A 22,349-nucleotide genomic window follows, 5' to 3' on the forward strand; every position below is an offset into this window, starting at 1 on the left:
ACGGGCGATAGGGTGTATGCAGAGAGGAGTTATTTTGAGAGCAAGTGGCTGAGGGGTTTCTGGGAAAGAGGGGAAAGGGGGAGGGGAAGCTGACTGAACGTGACTAGGGGTCGGGCTTGGTCCCACTTGTGGGGTGGGACTGGGGGCCGTGGTCATGGCTGATAGGAGAGGGAGGGGGGTGAGTGACCCCCAGTCCGAATGGTAATGTGCAATATACAGGGGTGGCTAGACCGGTGAAGTGGGCAAGAGTCTTCTCGCATTTGAACAGCTGATATGGTGCTGCTGCAGGAGAACCATTTAAGGATGAAGGCCCAGGTTAGGCTTCGGAAGGGTTGGGTGAGTCAGGTGTTCCACTCGGGCTTTGATAGCAAGGCCCAGGGGGTAGAGGTACTAGTGGACAAGAGAGTTAGGCTTCATATTGAGAAGGTGGTGGCAGATCAGGGGGGGCAGGTACATTATAGTAATGGGTGCTTGGTTAGCGAATGCCCCGAATTGGGATGGCAGTCTTTGCATCCAGGGGGTATAGAGTATTCCTTTTTTTCGCCAGTGCATAATGGGAGGTGAAGAAAACGGAATACTCGGCCATTGTCATTTTGGATCCTGCTCTGCATTTGATGGATGTGGTGCTGGATAGGAGGCTGGCACAGAGGCCGGTGTGGAGGCTGGATGTGGGGCTGGTGCGGATCCAAGTTTTTGTGTGAGGATGGGGAAGGTGATTGGCGATTATGTGGGGTTCAACAAGAATGGGGAGGTCTCGCCGTCGGTGGTATGGGAGGGCACTGAAGACAGTGGTAAGGGGCGAGATCATCTTGTTTAAGGCTCAGGTGGATAAGGAGGCAAGAGAGGAGCAGCAGCGGCTGGTAGATGAAATCTTGGAGGTTGATGGGAAATCCTACTCCGGAATCTTTGGCCTGCAGATGGAGTTTGACCTTTCTTCTACGGGGAAAGAGGTACGCCAGTTGTGGCGGGCGAAGGTGGTGTGGGAATGGGGAAGAAGACCGTCGTTTGCTGACGGGACAGCTCCGCCGGCAGGGGACATTGCAGGAGATTAGACAGGTGGGATGGGGCAAGAGGGCTGGTGGTGGCGCCGGAGCAGGTGAACAGGGTATATGAGGAGTTTTAGAAGGTTGTACAGGTCGGAGGCTCCGGGGGGGATAATTCGGATATGAGGCAGTTCTTGGAGACTGGAGTGCCTAAAGTAAGAGAGGAGAAGGCAAGATTGGAGGAGTCTGTGGGGATGGCAGAGGTTTGGATGGCGATCGGGCAGATGCAAACAGGTAAAGCGCCGGGGCTGATGGGTTCCTGGTGGAATTCTGCAAGAAGTTTTTGGATAAGTTGGGGCTGCTGTTGGTGGAGATGTTTGAGGATGCGGTGGCTAAGGGGACACTCCAGGAGATGATGGGACAGACAACTATTTCGTTCATGCACTTGGATTTGGAGCCCAGTCCCCTGGGGGCCATATTTGGGGTGTCGGACTTGCCGGAGCTGCAGACAGGAGTGGGGGCAGACTTTTTAGCCTTTGCTTCGCTGATTGCTCACAGGCAGATCCTGTTGATATCAGGCTCTCTGCCCAGAGTCTCGGTATGGCTTGGGGACTTGATGGAGTTTCTATATTTGTAGGAGGTTACGTTTACCTTGAGGGGGGCTGATTGAGGGTCCACAAGAGATGGGGTCTGTTTATTCTTCAATTGAAAGAGTTGGTTACCAGCTAGGAGGAGAGATAGAGGCGGGTCTATGGGCGGATGCCCTAAGCAGGGATAATACCTCCTCATCGTGCGCCTGGCTTAGCCTGATACAATTTAAGGTAGGCCACCGGGCACACATGACAGCGGCTAGAATGAGCAGGTTTATCGGGGTAGAGGATAGGTATGCGAGGGAAGCCCAGCAAATCATGTCCACATGTTTTGGGCATGCCCAAAGCTTACAGGGTTTTGGCTGAGGCAATGTCCACGGTGCTAAAAACACGGGTGGTGCCGAGTCCGGGGGTAGCAGTCTTTGGCGTGTCGGAAGATCCGGGTGTTCAGGGGGCGAAAGAGGCCGATGTCTTGGCCTTTGCCTCCCTGGTAGCCCGGAGACGGATACTGTTAGCATGGAGGGACTCGAAGCCCCCGAGGGGGGGGGGGGGGGGGGGGGGATTGTTGTTATATGGTTGAGGTGTGTGAAGATTGGGCTGGGGGGGGGGGGGGGGGGGAATGTATATTTTACCATGTTGATGTCATTGTTTTTGTTACTGTTATAAAAATTTTCAAATACCTTAATAAAATGTTATTTTAAAAAATGAAAGTGGTGGTAACCGTCAGCTGCTGGGGTGGGGGTGTAGAGTGTGGGGTGGGGGGGGGGGGTGTTCTTCTTTTGCATTGTACTGTTTTATGTATAAAATGTTAAAATGCTAAAAAGCAAATAAAATATTTTCAAACCATTCATTCCACAGATGATACTCAAATGATCCCAACACGACCTGGAATTATAACTTTCTACACATATTCAGGCTTCTCTGGTTTGTTTATCCGAAAAACATGGTGAACTTTTATATGTTGGTCGCAAATGTTGGACTGTTGTTTCCGTAGTCACAAACATTTGAAGTTTAATCCTAACTGAGATTCATCTCCCTTTGCTTCCAGTGGATCTTCTCCTGGGCAGGAAACAAGATTCTAGTAGGCACAACAGAAAAATAGAAACCCTTCCAATTCTTTGAGCTGTGAAGCTGTGATACCCAGGGCAGCGCCATCTTTTTAATCCCAATTCTCTACCTTCTCACCTCATTACTTAACTCCCTATTTGTCAAGATAGCATCAATATCTGCCTTATAAACACTTTGGCCAGAGTTTTCAGGAACACATCCCTGCCAACATCAGAAGGCCCAATGCGGTTTCACGCTCTAACCAACACCGACTGGCAGACCACCACTAGGAGGAAAACCCACTTTGGAGATCTGCTGGCCAATCTGCAGTCATGCCAGGAACATTCCTGCGTCAAAGTGTTGGGAACCGGAGGAAAGGTAAGTGCAGGGGTCAAGGTACGGTGAGGGGAAGGGGGGGTGGACATGGAAGGTCGAGGGGTTCGTGAGGGCAGCATGGTGGCACAGTGGTTAGCACGGATGGATCACAGCACCAGGGACCCGGGTTCAATTCCGGCTTTGGGTGACTGTCTGTGAGGAGTTTGCACTTTCTCCCTGTGTCTGCGTCGTTTTCCTCCAGATGCTCTGGTCTCCTCCCAAAGTCCAAAGTGCAGGTTAGGTGGATTTGCCATGCACAAGTGACCCTTAAGTGTCCGAAGGTTAGGTGGGGCTATGAGGAAAGGGCGGAGCATGGGCCTAGGTGGGGGTGCTCTTTCAGTGCAGACTCGATGGGCCGAATAGCCTCCTTCTGCACTGTAGGAATTTTATGGTGAGCTGTAACCTTAGTTAGGCCACACTTGGAATATAGTGTTCAATTCTGGTCACCACACTACTAGAAGGATGTGAAGGCTTTAGAGAGGGTGCAGAAGAGATTTACCAGGATGTTGCCTGGTATGGAGGGCATTAGCTATGAGGAGAGTTTAAATAACATCGGTTTGTTCTCACTGGAACGACGGAGGTTGAGGGGTAACCTGATAGAGGTCTACAAAATTATGAGGGGCCTAGACAGGGTGGATAGTCAGAGACTTTTTCCCAGGGTTGAGGGGTCAATTACTAGGGGGCATAGGTTTAAGGTGCGAGGGGCAAGGTTTAGAGGAGATGTATGAGACAAATTTTTTTAAACAGAGGGTAGTGGGTGCCTGGAACTCGCTGCCGGAGGAGATGGTGGAAGCAGGGACGATAGTGACGTTTAAGGGACATCTTGACAAATACATGAATAGGATGGGAATAGAGGGATACGGACCCCGGAAGTGTAGAAGATTTTAGTTTAGACGGACAACATGGTAGGCGCAGGCTTGGAGGGCCGAAGGGCCTGTTCCTGTGTGTGATGATATGATCTGCATACTCGTCTGCCATTGGGCCAGAACGTCGGCTTACCATTGGCCCTGGTTGGTCATGTGCCTCTCGACCGATTGGCCGAGAGGCTGAGTTAACCACGCCTCTATCAACGAGGTATAAATGCTCAGAAGCCTGACGATCGTCCCTTTCCACTGTAGACGATCGCCAGGCTGTGTTCTAGTTAATTAAAGCCTGACATTGGTAAATCACTCGCCTCGCGTGCAATCGATGGTGCATCACTGTGCTGTACTTTTCTTTGTTCTTTGTAGATCAGGATCACGGGGGGTAGGTCGGGAATTGAGTAAGGTCCCGAGGTCACTGGGTCCCAAGGCGGGGGCGTCCCAGTCAAAAGGAGTCTACTGATGGGCGCATCACACCCCCCACCCCATCGCCTCCGGCACAAGATCAAACTTTGTTTAATTTCAGGTTTTCCTCCAGATCCATCATCTTACAAATAGTGGCGAGGGGAAGAGAAGTTCCTTAAATGGCCACTTAAGGGCCTTAATTGGGGAAAGGGTAGGCTACCGGTCCAAGGGCCTGCCCGCCCTGAAGTAAAACGATGACCAGTCTGGGGTAGGCGAGATCATGGAGGGAATCCCGTCTATCCAATTTTACACGTCCCAATTCTGACCATCAAATGATTTTACATTCATGCCCGTCAGAGGCAGTGCATTCCTCGCAAACCTTTGCAGGAAGATATCTTTTTCTGGATCTACACTTAAACGAGCTCGAATTCTAAAATTAGGTTGCAAACGTGCCAGAAGATTCCGTCTGAGGGAGACAGACCATCTGCCCAATCTTTGCACTACCCAGTCCGCAATTTATTTGTTCACTAAACCATAGATAAGCAGACACAATCACAGTCATTTAGTTAAGAAGGTTTAAGACTGATACCTGAAGCCATTGTGATTTGTTGCTGAGTTCAGCTGTCCACGCATTGGTTTTCCCTTGTTTGTCCAAACGCGCCAAGCAAGGTGCCCAGGTGAAAACGTCAATCCCCCACATTTTATACGTACTCGAGGCAGTGATCTGATTGTTTCTAATGAACCTTGACTTCATCCCAAGTGGCTCCGAGCAACCTGTTGTGTTTAAGGAAACTGTAAACACAAATTTTTATGACAGAGTGGGAAGTGCCTCCAAATCACTAATTATAATACCACCATCCTTTATCCTCTCTTGAAGCCCTTCATCCCAGGCAACCTCCAGCACCTTGTCAAGTGGCCATTTTTCATGGTATCTGTTCATGGTTGGTTCCACTGTACTACAGTCATCTACAAGTCAACCTTTTATCCTGTGAGATTCCAGGACGTTGGCATCTTTTTAAAAATAAATTTAGTGGAACCAATTCCTCTCTTTTTTCCAATTAAGGGGCAATTTAGCGTGGCCAATCCACCCACCCTGCACATCTTTGGGTTGTGGGGGCAAAACCCACACAAACACGGGGAGCATGTGCAAACTCCACACGGACAGTGACCCAGAGCCGGGATCGAGCTGCCCTGGGGTCACATTTCGTAATTCTTGCAAATTTCTTATGAAAAACAAAAGGATCAGGGTTCCTGATAACGACCAAATGGACCACAAAAAGGCAGGAGATAGTTAAGATTTGAAATGTCCACACGGAATGAATGCCTGATCTTTATTTGACTGTGAGGCAGAAGTGAGGAGACCCACCCACAGAGAACAAAAAAAGCAAGGGCAAAAGGGCATGTCAGGCCTGGGCATTAATGGACTTCCTCCACCACTGTTTAGAAAACAGTATTTGATAAAGTTTAACAATGGAGTTTTTGTTGTTGGGAGGATGGTGATTGGGCACAAAGAGCAACCTATAGAACTGGGAACAAAGTAATAAACTGGTAGATCTATTGAGTTGGCTCATAGAACATAGAATTTAGAGTGCAGAAGGAGGCCATTCAGCCCATCGAGTCTGCACTGGAACCTTGGAAAGAGCACCCACCCAAGCCCACACCTCCACCCTATCCCCGGAACCCCACCCCACATTTTTGAACAATTTAGCATGGCCAATCTTTTAACCTGCACACCTTTGGACTGCGGGAGGAAACGGAGCACCCGGAGGAAACCCACGCACACACAGGGAGAATGTGCAGACTCCGCACACAGACAGTGACCCAAGGCGGGAATCGAACCTGGAACCCTGGTGCTGTGAAGCAACAGTGCTAACCACTGTGCTACCGTGCTGCCCTGTAGCTCATCTGTGGTAGAACAGCAGTTGGTTCAACAAATAACTTCAAGTTGCTGAGTGATTTATTGATGCCTGGTGGAAATTGTGCTTGCGAACCATGGGGTGAGTGTAGGACCAGCCTTTCATATCATATTGCCCCCCCGAACAGGCGCCAGAACGTGGAGACTAGGGGCTTTTCACAGTAACTTCATTTGAAGCCTACTCGTGACAATAAGCGATTTTCATTTCATTTCATTTTTTTTCATCTGAGTTACCTCACTAGAAAAATTACACTTGAAAATTGACCTCTTGGCTGCGGTGCCTGAAGATTATACTGGTGGATGAGGGACACCCACATCCACAAAGAATCAACACCTTCAGGGAAAAGATTAAAATATTGCTACAGGAAAGGCATGACTTAACAGTACTCGATGTACAGGGAAGGACAAGGATCACAGTGCTAGCTTGCTAAAGCTGTCTCTAAATTACTATTTTTATTTCTGTTTGCCTGACAGTTTCTCCAAGTACGTTATGTGAAATGAGCTGTTTCCTATTAGTAACCTAACACTCATTGGCAATAGAGATGTCAGTGATAGTGCGTGAACAAATTGGCAGACTTCCTCTGCTCCCCCACTCATGTCACTACCATCAGTAATGGGATATCCTATCCTTCCCATCACACAGCAGATTCTAAGCAACTGGGAAAGAACAAATAAATAGCATTAATACTTGTGATGAGGTAACATTATATTTGACATCGCTACTTTGAAATGTGCTCACTTTTGTTAAGTCAGAAAGCACAGTGCTCTCCTCACCAGCAGTGGTCAGTCACTTTGCATTTTCTGCATGGTATTGGTTGAGGGAGCAAAGTTGTCCTGGATATTGAGAGAACAGGAATAGGCCCTGATTTTAATCTCAATACCACTGACAGTACAGCACACTCTATAACTCATGATGGACAGCCAGCTTGGGCAGCACGGTGGCACAGTGGTTAGCACTGCTGCCTCACGGCGCCGAGGTCCCAGGTTCGATCCCGGCTCTGGGACACTGTCCGTATGGAGTTTGCACATTCTCCCCGTGTTTGCGTGGGTTTCACCCCCACAACCCAAAGATGTGCAGGGTAGGTGGATGACCACGCTAAATTGCCCCTTAATTGGGAAAAATGAATTTTTAAAAAAAATGATGGACAGCCAGCCTGTGTTAAGGCGGCACGGTGGCTCTGTGGTTAGCACTAATGCCTCACGCCGCCGAGGACCTGGGTTGAGCCCAGCCCCGGGTCACTGTCCATGTGAAGTTTGCACATTCACCCTGTGTCTGCATGGGTCCTACCCCCACAGACATGTAGAGTAGGTGGATTGGCCATGCTAAATTGCCCCTTAATTGGGGAAAAAAGATTTGGCTTCTTAAAATGTTTAAGTCAGCCTGTGTTATGCACATAAGCCTTAATGTAAGATTAAACCCACTGCACCCTACCAAGATACAAAAGTGCTACCAACTCTTTGCACTCTTCGGTTTCGGAGCCAAAATGGCCCATACAGGGAACTCCCTGAAAAAGGAATAGGGTAAAAATCTAGTTGGAATGAAATAGGGCACAATAAAAATAAGAGCAGACTCGTGATCAAAAGGGGGACACGGTGGCGCAGTGGTTAGCGCTGCTGCCTCAGAGTGCCGAAGACCCCGGTTTGATCCCGGTCCCATGTCATTGTCCATGTGGAGTTTGCACAGTCTCCCCGTGTCTGCGCGGGTCTCACACTCACAATCCAAAGATGTGCAGGGTATATAGATTGGCCATGCTAATTTGCCCCTTAATTGGGAAAAGAAGAACTGGATACTCAAAATTTATTTTTAAAAAGACTCGTGTTCAAATACTCCAAAATGGATCTTAACTGCATTCCTGTGGTCCTGGGGTCCGGGGCAAGTAGGTGTCTTTGGCAACTGAATAGTGGAGATGGGAGAATATTTTGGAGTTATGTGTGATTACCCTGAGCAGCAAGAGAACCTTTCCTCAGGAGATTAAATGGATGGAGTAGAGCCCAGGATTGAGCGGGTTACAATCTTATTCTGTAAATTAACAACATAAAACTGAGCAGCAATCTCGCTCTAACTATACCAGAGAGAACAACAAAGTCATTCTAACCAACAATCTCATGTTAGCCACAAGCTTCATTGTCTGAGTACACACCACGTTTGGGAATACTACAATGTTTATCCCCTTGGTCCTAAACAGATTGTATTGCTAGTGTGTCTTTAAGATGCCGCAGGGCACTTCATAAGGTCGTGATCAAATAGAATTTCCTCAATAAAACCGTTTCCTGCATTGATGCAACAACATCCGGACAATAATGGGGATATTTGTCATTACCCGCCTTCCGCAAAGGAATCTGGTGCGAGATATACCTCCCTTTCCATTCTTCTCCCAAACCCCGGGGCCAAGTCTCTGAAGATTTTTATCCCACTCCAACTATTATGGATCAAGGATTTACCGTTCAATTCACAGCCAATTAGCTCCATGCGCAGTGTGCAAGCCCGCTGACACACGACAGGAATAAGGCGTATGTACTGGGCATCGATGGGTGGATCAATCAGATTCCTCTTCTGTTCGTTGTTATTGCGGTTTCCAGTAAATAACTGAAAACAAGAAAACAAATGACTTTGAAAATGGCAAAGGTAAATTTCCAAATCATTAAAAATACAAACCCTTGGAAAAATTTTCCCCCAAAATTGGGCAGCACGGCGGTGCAGTGGGTTAGCCCTGCTGCCTCACGGCGCCGAGGTCCCTGGTTCGATCCCGGCTCTGGGTCACTGTCCGTGTGGAGTTTGCACATTCCCCCCGTGTCTGCGTGGGTTTCGCCCCCACAACCCAAATATAGAACAGTACAGCACAGAACAGGCCCTTCGGCCCTCGATGTTGTGCCGAGCCATGATCACCCTACTCAAACCCACGTATCCACCCTATACCCGTAACCCAATAACCCCCCCCCCTTAACCTTACTTTTTAGGGCACTACGGGCAATTTAGCATGGCCAATCCACCTAACCCGCACGTCTTTGGACTGTGGGAGGAAACCGGAGCACCCGGAGGAAACCCACGCACACACGGGGAGGACGTGCAGACTCCGCACAGACAGTGACCCAGCCGGGAATCGAACCTGGGACCCTGGAGCTGTGAAGCAATTATGCTAACCACCATGCTACTGTGCTGCCCCTTATGTGCAGGGTAGGTGGATTGGCCACGCTAAATTGCCACTTAATTGGAAAAAATTATTTGGGTACTCTAAATTTTAAAAAAATAAAAATTTTCCCCCAAATTTCTTCCCGCCTCAGGCACCTCACGGAGGTAGAACTCCTCAGTGTACAATTACCTGAGTGGTCGTTCCTTTAATGTTAGCTGAGACAACGAGCGCCGGCAGAGATTATAACTACAGCAGCAGTTCCCAACCTTTTCCCTTGTGGGGAGCACAGATCATCATCAAAAGCTTTTGCGGACTATAACGCAAGCCAGCGGTTTTAAAAATTGGGCGGGATTCTACCTCCTCCCAGCCGCGTGTTTCTGGTAGTGGGAAGGCACTAAAGGGAATCATAGACCAACCCCCAAAAACACACACACACTCACCCCAGCCAACAGGATGGCACTGGTTGTGCTGGAGCGCGCCCATACAGCTGATGCGTCGGCTGGGGCCAGAGGGCACCTAGGGCAGTGCCTGGGGGGGACACCTATACAACCTATCGGCCCAAGTTCGCAGTGGGCAGTCAGCAGTATGCGCAGCTACATGGCTGCCATTCTGGCTGCGGTAATGGTGTTATGTGCCCATCCATCCCAACCCCACATCCCACCTCCTGGCCACCCCCCGCTACTCCACCCTGCCTTGGCAGAAGCCCCCCGTCCAGCGGCACAACTGTCAGCAAACTATGGCGATGTTGGACACTTTCTGTACCACCTCCCCCCCCCCCTCTCCATCAACAGCCATGACGCCGGTTTTACGATTTTTAAAAGCATAAGTGATCTGCGCCATCAGGTACTCGGCCCATCTGAGGCAGAGCATCGTGGAGGCCCCGGAGAATACCGGGTCAGGCCTGCTAATGATATGCAAATGGTGTTTACTGTACGTGCGTTCCGGACCTCATTGATACCCCGCTGTCAAGGTGACGCAGAAACACGATTTGGCGTCAAAACGGCACCTGCCGCGATTTTAGCGTCTGAACCTATTCCTAACCAATCGCGTTTCGCGATTTTGGCGTCAGCCAATGGAGATCCCGCTCATCTTCTTTTCTAACACTTTAACTATTTATCAGGATTCCATCTGAATGGAATTAAGTAACCGAGCCTCTCTGACACGTGGTGATATATAACCGGTTTCATTGTCAAATATACCGAAGCATCTGACCATTAGCCCTTTTCAAGAAAGTTTCAACAACAGAGATCCACCTTACCTTGTCCTTATCACCCCCTCTGCTTCTGAAGATCATGAAGTTAACTCCATCAAAACTGTAAGCTATTTTAAACAGTTTGATATATTCCGGAGTGCCCACGGCCAGTGCACCCTGTGTGACGATCCCAGTAATTCGCATCCTTCTCAGCAAATTCACCTGCAAAACCAAGAATGTTAGCTTTCCGAGAGAACAATGGCGCATCTTCCTTCAAAACAGGTAATTATATTTCAACTTGACCGTTTAATTCTGAGGTTTCAGCCCCAGAAATCCAGCCAACCCACCTGATTTTCGAAAGTAATAGATTCTACCCCTCAGGTGAGGCCTGGGGCAACTGAGCGTCCCACTGGAAAAGTTGCATGGTGAAGGGGAGAATTAACCATAGAACCGTGGGTTCCCTTCAGAAGGAGGCCATTCGGCCAAACGAGTTTGCATCGACCTTCTGAAAGAGCACCCTACCTAGGCCCACTCCCCTACCCTATCCCCGTAACCCCATCTAACTTGCGCATCTTTGGACTGTGGGAGGAAGCCGGGGCACCCGGAGGAAACTCACACAGACACAGGGAGTAAGTACAAACTCTGCAGACAGTCACCCAAGGCCGGGATTGAACCTGGCTATAAGGCAGGAAACCCCTGACCAGGAAACCCAACCAACCATAGATAAAGGTGAATGATGAGAGGCTCGTGGTCTCATTACCATATTTAAAGCCAACCCACCCCCTTCCAATTCTGAATGAAAGCCATAGGGCTGAGATCTGTTATCATCTGTTATTGGGAGACTTAGATGACGTTGTTCAATGTCTACATTTACAGATATTGCTGGAGGCTGGGCTGTTGGTAAACTTTACCTAATACTGAACATTATACATTACAAGCTTACACGAGGCATGGTGTCATGTTCTTATAATGATATATGTCCTTGAGTTTTTTTGTTGTGTAAGACACGAGGCACCAATCACTCATTAGGGATTGGGTAAACACATTGTGGGTTCATTTATTAGGACTATGCATATGAGAATAGTTATACAAATGTACAGCACTTGATGGCGTCGAGCAATGTGCCTGTACTCTGTTCAAAGCAAAAGTGAAACTAAAACTGGATCACATGACTTTGTTCCCTTCTCATGACGTTATACTGACATCCCTTAAAGACATTTTGCAACATGTAGAGATTTTTCTCTGTTTCCATGTGATCTTACATCACTGATGATTCAGACTCTATATTTACATAGCTAATATTAATGCTTTATACAATATGTGACACTGACATGAAATATACTTCCCGAAAAATGGATGGGCTGTGGTCAGATGAGATGCTAAAAAATTTTAAATCTCAAACCCAATTCCAAAGTGACTACTTCTGGGTTTAGCAGAATAAGGGATGGGCAGGGCAGCATGGTGGCGCAGTGGTTAGCACTGCTGCTTCACAGCGCCGAGGTCCCAGGTTCGATCCCAGCTGTGGGTCACTGTCCGCGTGGAGATTGCACATTCTCCCCGTGGTTGCGTGGGTTTCGCCCCCACAACCCAAAAGATGTGCAGGGTAGGTGGATTGGCCACGCTAAATTGCCCCTTAATTGGATAAAATGAATTAGATACGCTAAAATATTTTTTAAAATAAGGGATGGGCAGCCAATCCAGTCGCGGTTACCATTTTAATATCGTCCTGTTTGATTGGTTCGACCCAGGCAATTCAAGGCAGGCAGGCGCAGCGCTGGGGAGGTGTTAAGTGCTTTTGCAGCACTACTTGTGGGCCAGAAGTAGCAGGCGTGCTTACACCACACGGTTTTAATAGCAGTGGTAGGAGGAAGCTCCCATTGGTTAAGTGGCCTGTTTCTGTGCTTTAAATACTGTGCATTACTCAAAATGTGGTGTCCTCAGAGCACTATATAGTTTTTTTTTAAATTTAGCATATCCTATTCATTTTTTCCAATTAAGGGGTAATTTAGCGTGGCCAATCCACCTACCCTGCACATCTTTGGGTTGTGGGGTGAAACCCACGCAAACACGGGGAGAATGTGCAAACTCCACACGGACAGTGACCCAGGGCCGGGATCGAACCTGGGATCCTGGCGCCGTGAGGCAGCAATGCTTTTTATTTTATAAATTTTGAGTACACAATTCATTTTTACAATTAAGGGGCAATATAACATCACCAATCCACCTTGCCTGCACATCTTTGGGTTGTGGGGGCGAAAACCACGCAAACACGGGGAGAATGTGCAAACTCCACACGAACAGTGACCCAGAGCCGGGATCGAACCTGGGACCTCGGCGCCATGAGGCAGCAACGCTAACCACTGCGCCATCGTGCTGCCCTTGAGGCAGCAATGGTAACCACTGCGCCACCGTGCTCCTTGAGGCAGCAATGCTAACCACTGCGCCATCGTGCTGCCCTAGATGACAATATAGTTTGATGGTAACTTCCTAAGACTTGTACCCTACTATCTGATGATATAGCCCAACCTTTTATTGGTTTTGTTAGTTGCTGCCCTGCAATTGGATGAACATGTTGAGTGTCAAGTCTACCAACAAAACTTGGTCAGTTTGAGGGTTTTCTTTTTTTTAATTTTTTGTTTTTATTAAGGGGTAATTTAGCGTGGCCAATCCACCTAACCCGCACATGTTTGGGTTGTGGGGCGAACCCCATGCTAATACGGGGAGAATGTGCAAACTCCACACGGACTGTGGCCCAGAGCCGGGATCAAAGCTGGGACCTCGGCACCATGAGGCAGCAGTGCTAACCACTGCACCACTGTGCTGCCCCAGTTTGAGGTTTTTCTGTAATCCCATTAAAGCCTCAGAGTATTTAGGACACAAAAAGAGGCCATTCGACCCATCAGTCCATGACAGCTCTCCATAGAGCAATCCAGCCGTTCTCCCCCGCTCCAACCTTGTTGGCCGGAAAGTTTATTTTCCTCAGAGTGCTGACCCAAGTTCTTTCTTGATCTTCTCTGCTTCCTACTGCAAACTATGTGAGCAGTAAGTTCCAGGCCATTACGACTCACTGCGTAAGTACTGTTTTTCCTCACTTCCCTCCCAATTCCCTTGCCCAAAATGTTAAATCTGTGTCTTCTTGTCCTTGTACGATCAGCAATTGGGAACAATTTCCCTTATACACCTCTATCAAATCTCCTCTCAATCTCCTTTGCTCCCAGAACAATTCTGGATTCTCCAACCTAACCATGTAATTAAAATCCCGCAGCCCTGAAAACAACTGGAAAATGTCCGCCACACCCTCCCAGGGACATTCACGTGCTTCTCAACGTCCTTGAACCATCTGCTAATGGGAACAGATATTCCTTTTCTACCTTATCAAAACTTGTCGCAATCTTGCACACTTAAGTAAAATCCCCATCTGGTTCACTAATATCCTTTTGAGGCGGAAATGTGTTATGTTCTGTGTTCTGGCCATAGTGAAGATCAACACAGGACATCTAGTTCTTTGACTAGTAGGATACTTTATTAATAGAATGATCTTGTGGAAAAATAACTACTGAACAATGGCACCAACGGTAACAAAATAAATGAATTCAGTGAATTCTCCTGGAGCTACTTCTACTGTGACTATCCTCTTGTACGACTTACTTCCAACTGGATATCTTGAGTGACATGGAAGATTTTTATCGCCACCAGCTGGCTGGACGTCACTTCGAGAACTGTATACATTGATAGACAACTATATATAAAACTGTGCACAGGCATATCACCACAAAATCTATCATCCTTACCCGGTCCAGACTACATGTGACTCCAGATCCACAGTAATGCGGTTGACTCTTAACTGCCCTCGGAAATGGTCAAGCAGCTCACTCAGTTCAAGGACAATGAAGGAAGGACAACAAAGCTGGCCATAGCAGCAACACCCACATCCCATGAACGAGAAAAGGAAAAAAGTGGAATTATTTTTTTAAAACTCAGTACCTGAAACCAGGGATTAAGGTCAAAGGTTGCCATACTCCAAGCGTTCACAATTCCCCTGTTGTTGAGCCGTGCCAGCTCCGGGCGCCAGCGTTTCAGACCCAGAAATCCAAGGTGTACTGAGGAGGCACTGATCTGATGGTCATCTATCGATCTTCCCTCCATCCCCAAAGGATTTTCACAGGCTGTAACAAGGACGTTAAAGGGAAACCGGTGAACAACCGGGAGTGAGACTTCTTAAAATTATTAACAATCCCAGTTGAAAGAGGGCCAAAGACTGTGGCGCGTTATCCCAGCAGGTTTGAATAGTTTGGGCAGGTGGAAGCGTGGCTGATCACACAAGTCCCCAGCCTGGATTTGGAAAGCAAGCAGATGAGACGGGAAAAGGGAAAGACTTGGGTAGGGAAGAATTTTTGAGGATCCGGAACAAATTAAGATTAAGTAGCACCAACGTGACAAATCTGGATATCAATGTAACATCCGACCCGGGGGTGTTGATGGTCTGTATGGCTTGCTACCACGCTGGGAAAGGGAATCACTCACTTTTTCTTGGGCAAAACAAAGCAGACTGTGACCTGAATTTCCAGACAGAATGGATAAACAAAGGCAAGGCTAACAGTGAGTTTTTCAAACAGACTGCTCCGCATTCCAATCGCTCGCAAAGTTAACAACCTCATTGTCTCAGTAAACCCACCCCCATTGGCAGGGCAGATTCCTTTCTGATCAGACTACATTCAGAACAGGAATGTGCAGGTGAGAGAGCTGCAGCTGTTTACATATAGTGTGTGTGTGTGTGTGGTGTCAGGTACTCCCACAATAAATTGGAAGAAGATGTCTGATTCATTGAACAGCATTTACATGATCGCACAAAAACTAGGTAAAAGAGACTTTGTGCTTTTCCAAGCCACTAGCTGGATGTTGCTTATCCAAAATGTCTCCCCTCCTCCCCTGAAGTTGGGGTACAATTCTATTATTCCGCAAGTGCCGACCGCCTTCCAGTACCTCAGTCAATTTGTCATCTTGGGAGACGAGCTGCTGAGTGGCAGCATGCTGACTGGCAACGGAGGGCATGATAGCTGGGCTCGCCCTGTCCTCAATTGACATCCAGTCAGGCGGACGTTTGAGCAGGAATCACTCGGTATTAATCAGGAACAGGGTTGTCTTGGTGCACGAGGTGAGAGATGTCAGCTGCAAGATATTAAACCTTAACCACCCAGTTCCAGGTCAAGAACAGTGAAAGTTAAATACAGCATAAATCTCCCTCTATTTTGTTGCAACAATGACTCCCAAAATGGAGAATGGGAGGGATGGCGGGTGCAGACAGTGAGAATCATAGATCTTATCTGGAACCATGAGTTTGACGGGCTGAATTACTTCTTTCATCTGTTTTTGACTTTGTGAAACTTACCTGAATATATCAGGTATCATCCCTCAAGTTTACAAGCCACCACTGATCTTAATCTTAAACTGTACCAGAAAAGGTCCCCCTGTGTCCCCTTTCTGAGCTGGTTAAGGATTCAGATGAAGACACAAATTAAGAGGAGATGTAGGCCCTTCGGCCCCTCGAGCCTGCTTCGCCAGTCAATAAGATCATGTTTTTTTTTTAATTTACAGTACCCAATTCATTTTTTCCAATTAAGGGCAATTTAGCGTGGCCAATCCACCTACTCTGCACATCTTTGGGTTGTGAGAGCGAAATCCACACAAACACGGGGAGAATGTGCAAACTCCACACGGACAGTGACCCAGAGCTGGGATCGAACCTGGGACCTCGGCGCCGTAAGGCAGCAGTGCTAACCACAGCGCCACCATGCTGCCCCTTATAGGATCATGGTTGATCTGATTGTAACCTCAACCCCACATTCCTGCCTTCCCCCGATCACCCCCTTGTTAATCAAGAATCTATCTAGCTCAGCCTTAAAAATATTGAAAGACTTTTCTTCCACTGCCTTTTGAGGAAGAGAGTTCTACAGACTCCCGATCCTCTGAGAGAATAAATTTCTTCTCATCACTGCTTTAACTGAGCGACCCCTTATTTTTAAACAGTGACCCTAGTTCTAGATTATCCGACAAGAGGAAACATCTGCTCCGCATCCACCCTGTTAATACCCTCAGGATTTTGTTTTTAATTTAGAGAACCCAACTCTTTTTCCAATTAAGGGGCAATTTAGCATGGCCAATCTACCTATCCTGTACATGTTTGGGCTGTGGGGGTGAGACACATGCAGATACAGGGCGAATGTGCAAACTCCACACGGATAGTGACCCGGGGCCGGGATCGAACCCGGGTCCTCGGCGACGTGAGGCAGCAATGCTAACCACTGAGCCACCGTGGAACCCACCCCTCAGGAACTTAATGGTTTTGATCAAGTCACCTCTTACTCTTTTGAACTCTGGGTGTACGTACAATCCAGATAGATTTTCTGGTCGGCGTTTGGCGACCAGCCGGAGAATTCGAGTTCCCGACCAAATCGGGGGCAGTGCTGTTTTTGCGATGCTCTGCCCCCTCCAAAGCGACGTACTCTAGGGATACGCCACGCCACTTATCAGCGACCTCAGGACATTGCCTGAGGCTCCTCCCCCCCCCCCCCCCCCCCCCCCCGATGCTCCGCTCCCGACCGGCAGAGTTCCCAACAGCATGGGTCTCCCATGGTCTCATCCATCGGGAACGTGGCGTGGCGGCCGCGGACTCAGTCCGGCGCTGCCACAGTCGGGGGAGGGGCAATCGGGGACATTGTGGAGGGTGGTCCAGGGCTTGCTAGCCGGCCAAAGGAGCGCGCTATTTCGCTTGCCGGAACCACGGGCGGCCTCCGCCATGTAGCATGCGCGGCCGCCGCGTGCGCATGCGCGGCCACGGACTCGGCAATTCTCCGGGGCATATTAGCAGCTGGAGCCGGGTGCTCTATGCTGCCTTGCTGTTAGCCCCCGGCAAAACGGGGAATCGGTTGCCATTTTGCCCTATTTTGTCTGGCGTAAAATGCCACCGTTCCCACGCCGGCATGGGGACATAGCCCCAGAAGCGGAGAATCCAGCCCACTGTGTCACCAATGGCCCATACAACTGAAGCATAACTTCCCTATATTTGTAATCAATTCCCCTTACAAGAAACAACAATATTCTATTTGCTTTCCGAATTACTTACTGCCTTATATGCTAGCTTTTGTGATTCAGGCATCCATGACCCCAACCCTAACCCTAAATGACACATTTCTATTGTAAATTCAGTCCCATTTCCTGCAGCCGTGGTTAGAGATACTGTACACACCTCTGTTTGGCGTGGATGTGAACCCAGGTCCCAGAGATGAAAAGACAAGTGCTCAACCCACAAGCCTACCCAATGCCAAACCCAACATGCAGGTTATGAGCTGGTGAATCGCACAAATACTCACTGAACTGACAGCTTTTCCCCACATGTGGAGAGGGGCAATCGCATGAGAAATCTGCATCCAGATCCTCGCACCGCCCTCCATTATTACATGGCTCGGAAGAACAGTCATCGACATCTGAAAGAAAAGATGGAAGAATATGTTAGTATCAATTCTCTTACTAAAAACACCACAAACTGCAACCTTCAACCAGTTCACTCTCTCTTTGCCCCAGCATTAGAAACACGGCATTGAGATATTCTTTCCCACTATCTTGAATACCCTCCCTAAATCACTCTCTATTTTTCTCTCCAAATGTTTAACTATTATTTAAACCCATCTTTGCAACCAAGAGTTGAGGGTGCTCTGTTGTTGGCCATACTCAAGATAGAGTTCGATAGATTTTTGGGTACGAAGAGAATTCAGGGATGAAGGATAAAGGCTTTGCCGGGTTAGTCATGTCCACAGGATGTAAGAGGGCCTCATCCGCAAGAATAGGGGGAGGTATCCCATGCCAAGTGACAGCGGGGCACCGAAAGCTCCAAGTTAAGGATGTTGTCAATACATGAAAGCCCTTAACATCAATCATGACACCATCCGTGGGCACGAATTTGCTACCAACATGACATGTTGTATTGGAAATGCCAAAGGAGGCTCCAGCATCCCACACCGCCGTTAAGGGAAAGCTTCATGTATAACACCTGTGGCAGGCGTGGCCTCTCCAGAAACGACTTGATCAGCCATTAAAAGGAATACAGTAGGTGATCTGATCTAACCTCACTAAAGGTCTGAGGCTGCATTCCTATCATCTCTCCCAGGTGGAAAACAATGGCTAGCATGATCCCAACTCAACAACATCCCACAGCAAGACAGGGTGTGAACAGGAACAAAGATACAAATAGAGCCTCAAGTTTGCCTGGGGTCGCGGGTAGTGGTAAATGTTGAAAATGGCCCAGGTTTGTATTTGATTGATTGATTGTCACATGTTCCGAAGTACAGTGGACAGTATTTTTCTGATGCCAAAGGAACGTACACAGTACGTTGATAGACGGCAAAAAGAATAATCGACAGAGTACGTTGACAAATAGCGCATCGGCAAATAGTGATTGAATGCAGTGCGGAACAAGGGCCAAACAAAGCAAATTACCACTTCTGTATTGCAGTCTTCAGAAAAGTGCTTAATCTCAGTTTCAGGTAAGGGTGAGAGATTACATAAATTTAAATGGTCATTGGATAAACAAATGGATTATAATGGAATAGTGTAGATAGGCTTTAGATTGGTTTCACAGGTCGGCGCAACATCGAGGGCCGAAGGGCCTGTACTGTGCTGTAATGTCCTATAATCGGGCAGCACGGTAGCATTGTGGATAGCGCAATTGCTTCACAGCTCCAGGGTCCCAGGTTCGATTCCGGCTTGGGTCACTATCATCCTCCCAGTGTGTGCGTGGGTTTCCTCCGGGAGCTCCGGTTTCTTCCCACAGTCCAAAGATGTGCAGGTTAGGTGGATTGGCCATGATAAATTGCCCTTAGTATCCAAATTGCCCTTGGTGTTGGGTGGGGTTACTGGGTTATGGGGATGGGGTGGAGGTGTTGACCTTGGGTAGGGTGCTCTTTCCAAGAGTCGGTGCAGACTCGATGGGCTGAATGGCCTCCTTCTGCACTGTAAATTCTATGATTTAAAAAATTCTATGATAAACCACTCACTGCTTAATTTTCCCCAAAAAAGTTAGTGTGCTTTTCAATTACTGTAATATATTCAGAGGCCATTAGATTTACAAAACTCTAGGGATGCTGCAGGAATCCTTTACACTAATTTTGATAAGATCATTCTCAAATCATTAGCTTTCAATCTCATTACATCACTTAATGTTCAAATGTCTGAGCTATGAATATTTTAATCATCAAGAACAAGGTTTGAATTTCTCGTACAGGGCTGTTGAAACAAGACTGCATTGGTCCCTTGTCCCGGTTGCACCTTGTGATAAGCGGAAATCTCTTTTCCAGTAGTCTCCCTCCCTAAAGTGCTCCATTGATCGATAGTAAGTAATGTGTAAGATTAAAACATTGGCAGCATCTTTCATACATTTAAAAGACATCTAACTCACTAAACTCCAATTACAAAGGTCTGGACATGAGTGAAGACATTTCTAGAATGTGGCATAAAAGCAAACTACTGCGGAGCTGGAATCTGAAACAAAAGAGAAAATGCTGGAAAATCTCAGCAGGTCTGGCAGCATCTGAAGGGAGAGAAAAGAGCTAACGTTTCAATGATTCTTTGTCAACTCTAACAGTCAGAGAATGTGGGGAATATTTATACTGTGGAGTGAGAATGGAAGATGAGTCACAGCCACAGAAACCCAGGGAAACCGGGTGCTAATTGCCACAGAAACCAAGGGGAAAGAGAGCTAATGGCAGTCCCCTGAATTAAAGTAACAATTGAAGTAACTAGATTTAAAGTGGGACAGCAGACTACAGAGGTGAATGAAACATTTGATACTATTTTAATACAGTTTGGGAATCAAGCATGAAAGCAATTGTAAACAGTTTGTAAAGCAGTCAAAACAAAGAAATCCTAACGGGGTTGGTGTAAAATCCTAGACTGTTAAATGTGGAGCAGTTTTGTTTAAAAAAGTGTCATTTTGGACTCACGATATTTGGGGTGGCAGTGGAGCCGGGAGTGCAGGAGGCGATAGAGGCCGGTGTTCTGGCCTTTGCGTCCCTAGTAGCCCAGCGGAGGATCTTGCTCCAATGGAAGGATTGGATTTGTTTATTGTCACGTGTACCGAGGTACAGTGAAAAGTATTTTTCTGCAAGCAGCTCAACAGATCATTCAGTACATGGGAAGAAAAGGGAATTGAACAGAATTCAAGAAAATACATGAGAATACATAATAGGGCAACACAAGATATACAATGTAACTACATAAGCATTGGCATCGGATGAAGCAGACAGGGTGTAGTGTTAATGAGGACAGTCCATAAAAGGGTCATTTAGGAGTCTGGTGACAGTGGGGAAGAAGCTGTTTTTGAGTCTGTTCGTCCGTGTTCTCAGACTTCTGAATCTCCTGCCCGATGGAAGAAGTTGGAAAAGTGAGTAAGCCGGGTGGGAGGGATCCTTGATTATGCTGCCTGCTTTCCCCGGCAGCGGGAGGTGTAGATGGAATCAATGGATGGGAGGCAGGTTCGTGTGATGGACTGGGCGGTATTCACGACTCTCTGAAGTTCCTTGCGGTCCTGGGCCGAGCAGTTGCCATACCAGGCTGTGATGCAGCCCGAGAGGATGCTCTCTATAGTGCATCTGTAAAAGTTGGTAAGGGTTAATGTGGACATGCCAAATTTCCTTAGTTTCCTGAGGAAGTAAAGGCGCTGTTGTGCTTTCTTGGTGATAGCGTCGACATGAGTGGACCAGGATAGATTTTTGGTGATGTGCACCCCTAGGAATTTGAAACTGCTCACCATCTCTACCTCGGCTCCGTTGATGCTGACAGGGGTGTGTACAGTACTATGCTTCCTGAAGTCGATGACCAGCTCTTTAGTTTTGCTGGCATTAAGGGAGAGATTGTTGTCGTTGCACCACTCCACTAAGTTCTCTATCTCCCTCCTGTATTCAGACTCGTCGTTGTTGGAGATCCGGCCCACTATGGTCGTATCGTCAGCAAACTTGTAGATGGAATTGGAACCAAGTTTTGCCATGCAGTCGTGTGTGTACAGGGAGTAGAGTAGGGGGCTAAGTACGCAGCCTTGCGGGGCACCGGTGTTGAGGACTATTGTGGAGGAGGTGTTGGTGTTCATTCTTACTGACTGTGGTCTGTTGGTCAGAAAGTCAAGGATCCAGTTGCAGAGTGGAGAGCCAAGTCCTAGGTTTTGGAGCTTTGATATGAGCTTGGCTGGGATTATGGTGTTGAAGGCGGAGCTGTAGTCAATAAATAAGAGTCTGATGTAGGAGTCCTTGTTTTCGAGATGCTCTAGGGATGAGTGTAGGGCCAGGGAAATGGCGTCTGATGTGGACCGGTTGCGACGGTATGCGAATTGGAGTGGGTCAAGGTGTTCCGGGAGTATGGAGGTGATGCGCTTCATGATCAGCCTCTCAAAGCACTTCATTACAACTGACGTCAGGGCCACTGGGTGGTAGTCATTGAGGCACGTTGCCTGGTTCTTCTTTGGTACCGGTATGATGGTGATCTTCTTGAAGCAGGTGGGGACCTCGGAGTGGAGTAGGGATAGGTTAAAGATGTCTGTGAAAACCTCTGCCAGCTGGTCCGCGCAGGTTCTGAGTGCACGACCAGGGATCCCGTCCGGGCCCATCGCCTTCCGTGGGTTCACTTTCAGGAAGGCCGATCTGACTTCGGAAACTGTGATGGTGGGTATGGGTGAATTATGGGTTGCTGGGGCACTCGATAGCGGGTTGTTGGTTACCTGCTCAAACCGAGCATAGAATGCGTTAAGTTCATCGGGGAGGGGTGCACTGCTGCCAGAGATACTGCTCGGCTTCGCTTTGTAGCCCGT

At 47.9% G+C, this 22,349-nt stretch overlaps 1 protein-coding gene across 4 annotated transcripts in view; it reads right to left on the reverse strand.

Annotated features, from left to right (window-relative positions):
• LOC119975227 (EGF-like repeat and discoidin I-like domain-containing protein 3) overlaps window positions 1–22,349 on the reverse strand; it is a 119,629-nt gene that overhangs the window by 9,313 nt on the left and 87,967 nt on the right. For 2 of the 4 annotated variants that reach the window (XM_038814861.1, XM_038814859.1), the window contains 5 exons: window positions 17,869–17,982; window positions 14,483–14,664; window positions 10,565–10,720; window positions 8,618–8,762; window positions 4,850–5,034 (listed from right to left, as the gene is read on the reverse strand). In XM_038814861.1, the coding sequence (XP_038670789.1) occupies window positions 4,850–5,034; window positions 8,618–8,762; window positions 10,565–10,720; window positions 14,483–14,664; window positions 17,869–17,982 (782 nt within the window). Of the gene's footprint in view, window positions 1–4,849; window positions 5,053–8,617; window positions 8,763–10,564; window positions 10,721–14,482; window positions 14,665–17,868; window positions 17,983–22,349 lie in introns of all 4 variants that reach the window. The other 2 variants (XM_038814860.1, XM_038814858.1) reach the window with 1 other exon arrangement.

This window comes from Scyliorhinus canicula, chromosome 12 (genome assembly GCF_902713615.1).
Source record: "Scyliorhinus canicula chromosome 12, sScyCan1.1, whole genome shotgun sequence".
Taxonomy (NCBI): domain Eukaryota; kingdom Metazoa; phylum Chordata; class Chondrichthyes; order Carcharhiniformes; family Scyliorhinidae; genus Scyliorhinus; species Scyliorhinus canicula.